The 12262-nt window shown below is 39.6% G+C and overlaps 1 protein-coding gene across 5 annotated transcripts in view; it reads left to right on the top strand.

Annotated features, from left to right (window-relative positions):
* Positions 1-393: 393 nt before the first annotated feature.
* The window catches only part of GLS (glutaminase), an 82225-nt gene continuing 70356 nt past the window's right edge, over positions 394-12262 (top strand). For 3 of the 5 annotated variants that reach the window (XM_069070186.1, XM_069070188.1, XM_069070189.1), the window contains exon 1: positions 394-1058. In XM_069070186.1, coding sequence (XP_068926287.1) covers positions 688-1058 — 371 coding nt within the window. In that variant the 5' untranslated portion in view covers positions 394-687. The remainder of the gene's footprint in view (positions 1059-12262) is intronic. The other 2 variants (XM_069070187.1, XM_069070190.1) reach the window with 1 other exon arrangement.

The following is a 12262-nucleotide window of genomic DNA, read 5'->3' as shown; positions in this document are numbered from 1 at the left end:
CAGCCAAGAAGTCAAGGCCCATCAGTTTTTCCCAGTTTAAGGCTCCAAAGTCAAGAACCTTCCTGCCGCCCACGCCGCTCTTCATAGTTTAGGCTGTAATCTGCAAGAACGCTTGGGTCCCACAGTTACCGAGACTAGGGGGCACCTCCAGAAGCCTGTGGGCACGCTAGAAGATTCAGTAGCCCAGGACCCAGACCCTCCCCCTCTTCCTACGTCAGTTTAATTCCTCATTCCCCCCCCTCCACTCGCCCCCCTCGAACATAGGGCGTCGAAAGAAATTTGACTGCTTCATCCACCAATCAGAAGAGAAGCCTGTCCTGTGAGCCAATAATAATTGGCGCGGCGGGCGGGCCGTCTCCGGCTTCCCGCCTCTGGGTGGGCGAGAGCGGAATGTCTCGGGCCCTCCCCTCAGTTTAGGGCCTCAGTGCAGAGCCCTCGGCGGCCGGAGAAGCAGCAGCAGCAGCGACGGTGATAGCCGTCACCTGGGCTAGGATCCCCGCCACGCCGCCTCCTTCATCCCATTCTCCACCCCAGCTCCGGAGCCCATTAGGCCTCCGTTACTTCCGCGGCCCAAGAGCCTTCCTGAGGAACGGCTGACCCGGCGCATCCTTCCTTCTCTAGTCAGTGCCGAGAAAAGCCCCGGGTGGGGGTGGATAGCGCGGGGGTGAGCGAAGCTTAGCGGCCGGCATGATGCGGCTCCGAGGCTCCGCGATGCTGCGGGAGCTGCTGCTGCTGCATCCGGCCGCCGCCGGGGCGGCCCTAAGACGGGGACAGCCCCTCACCACCTTGTGCCGGCGCCCCCGAACCGGAGGCCGGGCTGCCGCCGCGGTCCGAGAGCTGTTCCCCTGGCGGGGTGGAGGCGGCCGCCGGCTCGCGGCGCCCCTGGCCCGGGGGCTGTCGAGCTCCCACTCGGAAATCCTGCAGGAGCTGGGCAAGGGGAGCGCTCAGCCCCAGGCATCGCAGCCGCAGCAGCCTTCTTCGAGCCCCCCTAAAGACGGCTCTGGCGAGGCCAACGCCTATGGCAACAGCGAAGGGAAGGAGCTGGCCGGGGGAGAAAAGTGAGTCGCTTCCTCTAGCCGGGCGGAGGAAGAGGAGGAGGAGGAGGCCTCTCCCACCTCCTGGACTTGGGCTGGGGAGTGGCTGGGGCCGGGATGGAGATCCCGGCTTCGAGGCAGGGAGGGAGGAAAAGAGGGAGGGAGGCGGGCGGGGCTGGGGGGGGGGGGGGAGGATGCCGGCGGGGGGGGGGGGGGGGGGGGGGGGGGGGGGGGGGGGTGAAGATGCCGGCTCAGCTGGCTCAGCTCGGCGTTAAGTACGCCATGTGATTAGGCCCGGGCCCCGCCCGCGACTCCGCCGGCCTCGAAGCCGCGTGTACTTCTCCCTCTCCCCCTACGCGCGGGATGCTCGCGGTCCCCCCCTCCAGCCTGCCCCCCCAGGTGCAGATTCGGAGAGGCCGGAGTTGGCTGCGGGAGCGCGCCGCCCGCGTGCGGAGCACGGGTCGGCCCCGCTCCCCCGCCCCCCATCCTAGAGCGTCCTGCTACCCGACGCCTCTGCTAGGATGATAGCCACGTGAACTTCCTCTAGTGATACGGGAGGGGGAGGAATGATGGTGGAGCTTCACAGCCCATATTTTCCTGATTTGTCACACCTTTTAAAGAGGTTGCACCCCTCCCTTTCCTCTCTCTTCCCCTCTTCTTTTCCCTTTCCTTTTTCCTCACTCTCCCTTTTCTTGTCCCCTCCTCTCTTTTCCTTCCCTTTCTGTCTCCTCCCTCTCCCCTTTTTGTCCCTCTTTCCTCTCTCCCCTCCTCTTCCTTCCTCCCTACCCCTTTCCCATCTCCATCTCTCCTTTTTCTCTTAACTCCTCTCACTTGTCTCTTCCTTCCCTTCTGTCTCCTCCTCCCTCCCCTTTTGTCTCTTTCTCCCTCCCCCTTCTCTGTCTCCTCCCCCTTCTCAGTCTCGGTCTCAGTCTCTGTCTCCCTCTTATCTTTTTCCCTCTCCTCTGTCTCCTCCCCCATCTCTCTCTCCCTTTTCCCTCCCCTTCTCTATCTTTCTCTCTCTCTTGGACCTTGCCACCGCATACCTTTGCAAACCTTCTGTTCCAAAGTTAATAGTGGTATTTCTGAGGAGGCTCCTTTACTTCAATGCAGAATCACCAGGAAACCAGATTATGAGGGAAAGGCTCCTGTGGACGTGAGGATGGCATAAGTCACTTACTCCCACTCACAAGCAGCGTTGGCCTATCCCTTATATACTCTTTAAGATGTGTTTTGATACGTCATTCTTAAGAAACAGTCAAGAGAGAGGCAAATTGAAATATTTTTATAAAACTGTTTGATAGTGATAATTTCTGGGGAATATATTTACTGCTATGCAGAACCAATATGGGTACCAGAAAAGGAAACTAGATTATGAGGAAAAGGTTCTTGTAGACCAGAGGTTGGTATCAGCCACCTGCCCCCACCCAAAAGCAGCCTTGGATCGACCCTGATGTATTCTGTAGGACATGCTGATATCTCTTAGGAAGCAATCAAGAGAGCCAAAGTTAACCTGATGAAAAGAACCTTCACTCAAGGCATATATTAATAATAGTCAAGATTTTTTTTTATTAAAAATGTGTTGAATCTAGCTGGTTGTGCTTTTTTCACTTATTTCAACAAGCATTTTGCTAGAGGTGTGAATTTTCTATATTAAATATGTGAAACCTAAGAAGCCTTGTAAAATCTTAAATGTACAAAATGTAGAATTGTATTCTAAACTGCCGTTCTGAATGTGAGATTCTCTTTTGTACTGTTGTCTGGTTTTGATTGAGTATGTGATCTCTGGTACTCTATTACTTTTGCTCTTCTTACCATACTCTCAATGGAGCAGTACAACAGGAAGCTTGACTTTTACAATAATAGCTTGTTTGCTGCTCTGCTGGGTAAGGTTGGTAACTCACGAAATCTTCCCCAAATGGTTCCTTGACTTGTGGATGTGTTCCTTACCCTCCTATAATTGTTTTCTCAGAATGGAAAACATTACAGCTTTTTTTTCATATGTTTTTGTAGGAGCTGTATAGTTCTGCACCTTTGGGCTTTTGTTTTTTTGCCAATCAGAGCACAGGGGGGTGTGTGTGCATATAAAACCAAGTTTTATTTAATAGCCTGTTTACTTCCTATGCTGTTTTATACACTGACTGCAAATATTTACCTTTTTTCCCTATGAATATCATTACTTACATACAAATGACCTCAAGATGAAAGCAAGACTGGGGAATCTCTGCCTTTTTTATTAATTCAGTCTCAGACAATTACCAACAGATAACTAGTTGCAGAAATGCAACAGCTTTTCAGTATTTGATAGTAGTGTCCAAAAAATTCCACAAGATGGGGATGTTAATACACAGATGTTCATGCAGTTTCTCTTGTTTTGTCTTTTTTTCCTTCTTTTTCTTTTAAACTATTCATAAATACAAATGGCATACACATACCCCCATCCTTATATGTATGTATTTATTTAATAGGATTTAAATCATTGTCAGTCTAATGCTTAAGTCAGTTAAATTATATGATCCTATCCCCCAAATCTTTTTTACTTTGGTGGTTCTTTGTTGACAGTTACCTTTTCTTCCCTCTGACCTGCTTTCTCCCCTACCTTACCTGCACCCTCCTCCACCTTGCCATTCTTTGGAGAGGAAAAAGGGTTCCTTATCTTGCACAGGAATGATCCATAATGGAAGTCCTTCGGTTAGAAATTTAGTAATTGTTGTTCCAGATACATTCAGTCTATGTTAATCTTTATTTACGAGAAAGATTGAAAAGACAGTTTATACCCTTACTTTTTTGATGGAAGGGTGCATTTATAAAATAGAATGCTCTCCATTGTTAAATAACCAGCCTCTTTATTGATAATGGGTCAATAAGAGTAGTTAACCTTTTTCTATAGAACAAGAGTAGAATTTGAAAAATGCCTATTATTAAAGCCAAGAGTTTAAGATCAGGTATAAACAAACATAAATGAAAATAAAAAGAATAATCTGATACTTTGTTTAAAATAAGCTGAAGTTCTTTCTAGAATTATTATGTTGCTGACAGCTTCCCAAAGCTCTGCTGCAGCATCTATGAGGAAAACAAGTCAGAATGTAGTAATTTAGCTAGAAGCAGATGAAGAGAGAGAAGATAGCCAAATGAGTATATTTGAGTGAAAAGGACAGATTTTCTACCTAGTCCTTGATAGTTCCTGAGAAGGTAAAATTAATTAATACCTTGTTATTACAGAGTAAACTTGAAAAAATCAGTATCTTAGGGCTTATTAACATGCTTGTCATATTATAGAATCAGTCTTTGTCTTAAAAAAATGGATCCATCTTCTCTTTAATTTCTGTATTACTCAGAAGCTTCTCTATTCCTGGAATTTATAATAAAAACTCCACATGTATATTTATATCTATATCTGTGGCTATTTTTTAATGCACTGTGTTGTTTGTTCATTGACAGCCCCGTTATTCTTAAGTACCCAGACGTTTGCTTTTAAACTCTGCTACCTTGAGTAACTTAGATTTGGCTTTTTTTAAGGAGCCTGTTTAAAAAAAAAAACAAAGACTAAGACAGAAACAAGTGAAAAAGGAGCATGGAAATGGAGAATTCATGAACTCATAGGATTTTAGAGCTAGAAACTGAGATCCATGAGAAGTGACTTGTCTGAGGTCACATAGTAGACTAAGGATCAAAGCGGGGCTTGGGACTCAGATCATTTAGCTTCCGTTCCAGTACTGCACTTTATGTGAGGACTGAAAAACTGTCTGGTTCCTGATTGTTGCTTTTGTTGTACATTTTTATCATCTCAGCTTCCCTACAGCAGACACTTGTTTTCTGCATTTATTTCTCCCACTATGCCTTGCAAAACATTTGTTTGACACTTAAGTGCTTAAATCCCTAATGAATGCTCTGCTAATATGTTATGAGCTCTCTTTAGATTTTTTTAACAGTTATTTACATTTTGAAATATCTAAGTTGAAGGTATTACAGTTTGTTGGTATTGTGAAAATACTGATATGTAGGCAAGGGGCCTGACCTCAAATCCTGGCTCTGCTACTTTGTTCTTGTTTGGTTGGACTAAATGACTCTAAAAGTCTCTTCAAGTTCTGCATTTATGAGTCTTTGAATTATTGCAATGTGCCACAAGTAGGGCTGACCTTGAAAATGACTCGCTTTCAACTATTTTTTTGTAGTGCAAAAAATACTCATGCTTCATAAGCTTGCATTGCTTGGCACAGATGGTTTAAGTTGGATCATTCCTCACTTTGCACTGATTACCAATTTTGATTCAGAGGTCACATCAAAGTGGTAACTGTTGTGTGTTTAAAGCAACCATTGTATGTAAAGTGAAGATTTGATATTTAATTACCATAGAGTTGACCTGTTTCACTAAGAATTATCACCATAGTAAAGAGTGGCTTGGAAGATCCTGATGTTTCTGAAATCTTACCTCTGGAGAAAGAATTCCATATTTATAGTTCCCTATTCCTTCAATGTCCCTGCCCTTAAAAGTTGTTTCTTTAAAAGTTTACTCAGTTGAGTAGAGCATCATAATGATGTTAGCAAGATGTAAGGTATCAGGTTTAGTTCTCAAGAATTTAGTTGGCTTCACATAGAAAGTTTGCATCATCACAGACTTTACCTTATATGTTAGATAGCCATGTTGTTGTTGTCATTAGGAGGATCCAGTGGGAAAATGTGAATGTTTGAAATTTGAACGCATCTCTGCAAAAAGCACATTGACTTTTCTATGCAAAGAACAGTATTCCTTAACAAAAACCAGCAGTCTGGTTCATATCATATGCTTTAGCTAACACAGCATACATTATAGTTATCAGTTTTGATCTATTTTCATTAAATTCCTCCTTTTTGTTTGTTTTGTAGCAGTTTTTTAAAGGGTGCTATAATCTTATAGAAAAAAAAATTAAAGACTTGGTTCAGCGTTTCAAAGATCCATGGTTTTGTAGGTGTGAGCCACCAAATAACTTTGCAAACTGTGTGACTGTTGATGACCTTTGAGATTTGTTGTGACCAAAAAAATTCATCCCTCCACGTATGACTGAGTCTCCCTGAACTTAGCAAGTCAGCCCTTGTACAGTAGGGTGTAGCCAATCATAGGCCATTGCTTGGAGTCTTTCCAGCTTGAGCGGAAAGACCTGCCAGGAACTTTTGCCTTGCTAGAATAACTATCAGGAGCCTGGAGTCACTTTATGAGGCAGCATTAGAATATAATTTTATTAGTAGTCTAGAACATATTTACAAAATAGAGAAAACTAATGATTTTCATGTCAATTAAGCCAAATTTTAGGGGGTTTTTAATCTCAGTGCATTTTTTCCCTTTAAGTATTTCTTTTTCCTTTAAGTACACTTAGATACAGATGAATATTATGAGGTATCTCTGCAATCCATTGAATTATAACTGGTGAATATATTTTTGACCTTGAAACATAAAGATGTGATAACTTTGAAAGTTGGCCTGTGTCCCATTATGCTTGAAGAAAAGCAGAATATTAATGTATAGTTAATTGATATCGCTATTACTTCAAAACCAATCTTAAAATGACTTTCCTAAAATTACTTGCCATTTACTGAATAGTGGCATGTAGTTGAATTTGACAAGATTGATCTGATTCTAGGCATTTCCAAAAAAAAAAACCAAAACCATTATGGAATAGTACTTCTTAGTACTACTGTATTGCTGTGGTGTTCTGCTGGTGATTGGGGGAATGAGCTACTACTTCACTGGATTGTAGTGGTGACTGTAGGCTGTCAGCCTACTCTGAGGGTCTGTTAAAGCCTAGTTATTTTATCTGAAACCCTTTTTGGTTTCATCTCCTGAACTTGCTCAGACTTCAAAGAAAATAGGAAAGTTGAGGATTGGTTTTTCTAGGGTCCAAAGAACTGTGTTTATTAAATCCTAAATCTTTGTCTTGGAATTGTGGGTATAAATGTTTTTTGGCTTTAGAAATATAAAAGACGGTGACTATCTCTGTGTGTATGTTTGAGCCTTGGTGAAGGGTGGCAAAGACCTTCTTTAGATTTATTTTTTTCCTTTGGATCAAAACAGAAAAGTGACCATCTTAGATTTACATACCATAAAGGTTGGAGTAAAAATGTTATTAAATTAGTGGCCTATAAAAATGGCTGTTCTAGAAGTTAACTTCATAAAGGATGTTATATAGTATTGTACTTCAAATTTCCAAGTAGAAATGTTTTTAGGTAGCTTAAATTTGTGGATTTTGTAGTTCTAAGAGGTTAAAATAGGAAGCCTAGTGGGAGGAAAAACAAAATCTTAAAGATGCTGGGAATTGTATTGCAGATTGAGATTAATGTTTCCAAGTGTTAACTATAAATCTTCTTTCCATGTTATTACAACTCAGTATACATTAAATTAGACTCATGGTAATGAGATAAGAGTTGGTAAGTGCAAATGATTTAATATTTGGGCACTGAAGTTTGTTTTTTGAATCCTTCAATAGTAACCCATTAATTTTGGTGCCTAAGCTTATTTTTATGTTTCTAAATGTTAGATGTAACCTAACTCAGGTTTCAAGATAGCTTGAAAATTTAATGTTTTAAATTTTTTCTCATGCTTCTAATAAATGAGAATACAATTACTGTATTTGATAACATTAGCTTAACAGGGACTTACTTTTTAAGGATATTTCTTAAATATATTCTCCATAATGTGGAGGAAGGTTCTTCACCTTTTTAATAGGCAGAACTGCCTACCTCAAAACTAGCTAACTCTGGAAAGGATTATCAAATAGAATGTTATTATTTATGCTGTAATGTGCGTGCTAAAAAAAAAAAGGGCTACTTTTATGCCATGAAAATAAGCATAAATTTTCTGATTACTTGAGTGAAATTTACTCAAAATATTTGTTGTCTCTTTTCAGTTGTTTTGAGCTCATTTGAAAGAGATTTAATTGAAGATTTTTACAAGGAGGTTGCCAATTAGAGTGAAGGAAATAAGAGAAACAAAATGAAATTCCTGTACTTAAATTTTTTTTAATGGTTCAGTAACACTACATTTTTATAAGGCTCTATAATTGCTTATGATTTCTGGATTAGACTCATTCATCTCCTGACTGATTTGATGATAAATGAAATACTTAAGACACAACAGATGTAACTGATATACTAAAAAATTTAAGTAGTATTTCCAAGACAAAAGACTAATTATTGTTAAGTCTTCAGGTGAGAGACCAACAGTTAATGTAGGGTAATGGAGCTGTTGGAAAAATGTTGGCATGGAATTCAGTGCTGTTGTTTAAATTAATTGTGCATGACCAAAAACAGCATTTAAGTAATTTTATGAATCTGTAAAACTTAAATCATAAATTTTAAGGCAATTGCTATTCTTTGACTACTTATCAAGGGACTATTCAGTAGAGATTGTTTGGTAAGTAATGTTCATTATCATTTGTTGATGTGTAAAGAAGCAGATGTATTTTAAAATGAAAACATCTATTTTAAACCAACTGATAGTGTATTTTGCTAAGCTAAAACTACAGTTTTCAAGGTTGGATATGTTTGTGGTCTGCTTACTTTGTAGCATAGACATAAAATAGATTTCTTTAAATGATCAGCTTGAAAGGCCACCAGCTTAATTCCTTAGAAGTAATTAAAATCTGAGGTAAGTTGACTTTTCTTATTACCTCCCAAAAGTACTAAATTATGGATTGAATCAATAATTTGCATGATGTGATTGACACTGAGATTGTCCAATGTGAGTAAATTTTGCAGGGAGCTGCAAAGGTACCAAAACTTTTGATATAATTTTTCATGTAAATGACTTTAAAACATATTGCTGTTTTAAATGTAGTATAGCAAATATATTTAACCTTTTGTTGATGATTCAAGGAGACTCATTATTATGAAGAGGAGTGATTTATTTCTGGGATTTAGAGTCAGGTGACCTGGATTAAAATTCCAACTCTTTAGTATGACCTTGACCAAGTCACTTACCTACTGGAACCTTCAGTTTTCTCATCTGCAAAATGACATGCTTTCACTAGAGCACCTTACTCTTTTTTGTGTTGTAATAATAAAAGCAGCATGCATTTATATAGTGCTTTAAGGTTTGCAAAGTGCTCTAGAAGCATCCCATTTTTATTTTCATGGCAACCCTGCCATGAAAGTAGGCGCTGTTATTATCCACATTTTACAGAAGAGGAAACTGAAGCAGATAAGTTAAATGAGAGGTCCTGGGTCACACATCTGGTAAATTTCCAAGGAGGGATTTGAACTCAGTTTTTCCTCACTCCAAATCCAGTGCTCTATCCACTATGTCCCCTGTCACGTGGACCTTTTTGGCAATCTAAAGCCTATCGACCCTTTCTCAGAAAACATGTATTTAAACATGTAAAATACAAGGCATTGCCATGGGGAAACTGAGGCTGTTGGTTTGCTTGAGCTTGGGAATTCTGAGTTACAGTAGGACTAGATCCTTTGAGGTGTCTGTGACAGTCTGACACCAGTATTGTGTGTATCCCTGGGAGGGGAGGGTCATCGGGCTGCCTAAGGAGGGATAGACTGCCCGGGTCTGAAACAGAGCACATCAGAAATTAGGATTGGCCATTCCATAAGTGATGCCACACTTCCAGGCAGGGTGAGATAAGGAGACCAAATCTCAAAAACAAATTTTAAAAATTCAATTTAGGATTACCTAGGAAACTAATTACATATAATATAATTATCAAAGTATAAAAAATAAGTTCACAGTCCTCAGATTAAGAGCCACTGAGTTAGAGGTCTCTTCTAGCTCTGAATCCCATACTGTGTTTTGCCCCTCACTAAATTACTTCAGGCAGCTGTGTTTTTTCATGACTTGTAGCTTGTTTTTTCTTTTCCCTTTGCTGTTACTATTTGTTGCTGACAGCATACCTGTTTTTAATAATGATCTTTTGTCTTTTCAGTGCATAATCTGTTGTGGGTTGGGAAGACCAATAAGTAGTACTATTAGAATTATCTAAAAGTAAGCAGCTGGAGACTCATTAATTAAAAAAAAAAAACACCAAAACAGGAACATTAGTGAATGAACTTTGTGGAATCTATTTTTTAGCTGCCTAGAATTCTAGAGCTATAGGAATTTAAGACTCTTAGGGACTCTGGAAATTATCCTTTCCAACATTCTTATCTTGCAGGTTTGAACACTGAGGTACAGAAAGCATTAAAAAGCACTGTCCTCATTCAAGGGAAAAGCCTTTTTTGCTTCTTTATTCCTAGAAATGTTCGATTATTAAAATTGTTGGATGAGTGATCTAGATAAGTGAGAGTTATGTTATTTATCTTTCAAAAGATCTGTCATTTCATTAGAGTAAGCAGTCTTAACTCCACTGATTATAGACTCAATAGCTGTGTCTATAGAGTAGTCCTTTTGACCATGGACTACCACTAAGTTGGTTCTCAGAAGCTAGGCATCCAGATAAAGTCGTTTTTTTTTTAATTGTCTTTTTGGAAGGGGAAGGCAGGGCAGTTTGGGATTAAGTGACTTGCCCAAGGTCACACAGCTAGTAAGTGTTAAGTGTCTGAGGTCGCATTTGAATTCAGGTCCTTCTGACTCCAGGGCTGGTGCTTTATTTACTGCGTCACCTAGCTGCCCCTAAAGTCTTATTTTGCCAAGGCTTGTAATTAAAGCTTTTCTAGCTTACTAGTAAGTCCTGATGGAGTTGGCACTTTGCTGTTCTATAGACTTCAAAAAATCCAGAGTCGTTCTCATGCTAAGATGAGACATTAGAATAGGACTTAATATAAAATTTTTGAAGTTGGGAAGGTACCTCATACATAAGCTAGTCTAACTCTTAATTTTATACATGAAGGAAACTGCTATTGTCTGGTGCCATTTAGTGCTGATCTGTTTCTTTCATGTACTTGCCAACATAATTGAATTAAAACTACATGGAATTTTATTTTTAATGGCAGTTCTTTTGTTAGTGGAAAATTTTGAAAAATGACTAATTTGAAAACTTAAAATTTTGCTTTGAGTAGATATTCCTAAAATGAGACTAGAGACTATGACATGTTATCTGTATGTATGTGTGTGTATAAGCATTATATATAGAAAAATACATTCTAAAGTGTCTAGATAAGGCTAAGATTCAACCATTATCAGCAAATAGGTAATGTTTACGTTATTATTCAGTTCCCATTTTATTCATTTATTTAACTGAAGACTCATTAGGGAGTCTTAGCAGATGAAAAGAGGTTTTTTGTTTTGTTTTTTTTCTGACCAGTAACAAAAAGTTAAGAGACATAAGCAGGATTTATCATCTCATACGTGGACAATAGATAATCCATCGGGTTGAGAGCAGAATTGTAAACATAATAATTTAAAATTTTAGAGTTGATGCCCATTGGCTATGATGTATATCATATACATGCACCAATAAGTAATAAAAAAAGAACAAAAATAGTTAACTTATAAAAGATTAACATTTATCTCAGAACTGGGGGAAAAGACCTTGGATACTACCTAATCTGCATACCTAAACAGAAATCCTGTAAAATACCTGCCTCGAGTTGTGAGGATCAAATGAGATAATAATTGTGAAGTACTTAGCACAATGCCTGGTACATAGTAAGTACTATATTATTTTAGTGATAATTAGTAGTAGTAGCCCTTCTTGCCTTAAATATTTTTGTACAATCCTCCACTCAGCTATCAAAGTGATCTTCCTAAAGTACAACCCTGTTTGGTCAACTCCAGTGGCTACCTATTATGATCAGATCTTCAAACCCTTCATAGCCTGGCTTTTTCCTTACTTTGCAGTCTTCTCATACCTTAGTCCATTATACATACTTTACAACTCAGTAACACTGTCTTCTCTGCAGTTCCTTGAACAAGACACTCCATCTCCTGACCCCTTGTGTCTACAGACATGCCTAGAATTTTTTTCCTCACTTTTTTTTTTACCTTCTGTTTTCCCCTGGCTTTAAGTCTTAGCTATAAAAACACATCTTCTGACAGAAGTCTTTCCAAGTATCCTATAATGCTGAGAACACTGATCAATAACCAGTTAGAATCAAGAAACGCATTAAGTTTTGGGAGTTGAAACTCTCCATTAGACTTGATTTGTCCCAAATTAGAGACAAGCCGTTAATAACGTATTTAAATTTGGAAGATCCAACTCCAGTTAAAGCTTGGTGCTAAGGCCTAATGAAAGCTTTTTTCCTTGCTCCCTTTTCTGGCAGGATATAAGATTCTGCCTGGATCCAGATCCGGACTGCTAAAAGAGATAGAGACT

The sequence above is a fragment of the Petaurus breviceps genome, unplaced genomic scaffold, assembly GCF_028583685.1.
Source record: "Petaurus breviceps papuanus isolate PSGF00001 unplaced genomic scaffold, PetGlider_PUasm1.0 90804, whole genome shotgun sequence".
Taxonomy (NCBI): Eukaryota; Metazoa; Chordata; class Mammalia; order Diprotodontia; family Petauridae; genus Petaurus; species Petaurus breviceps.
Note: the sequence above shows the minus strand (reverse complement) of the source record. Positions and strands in the feature narration are given on the sequence as shown.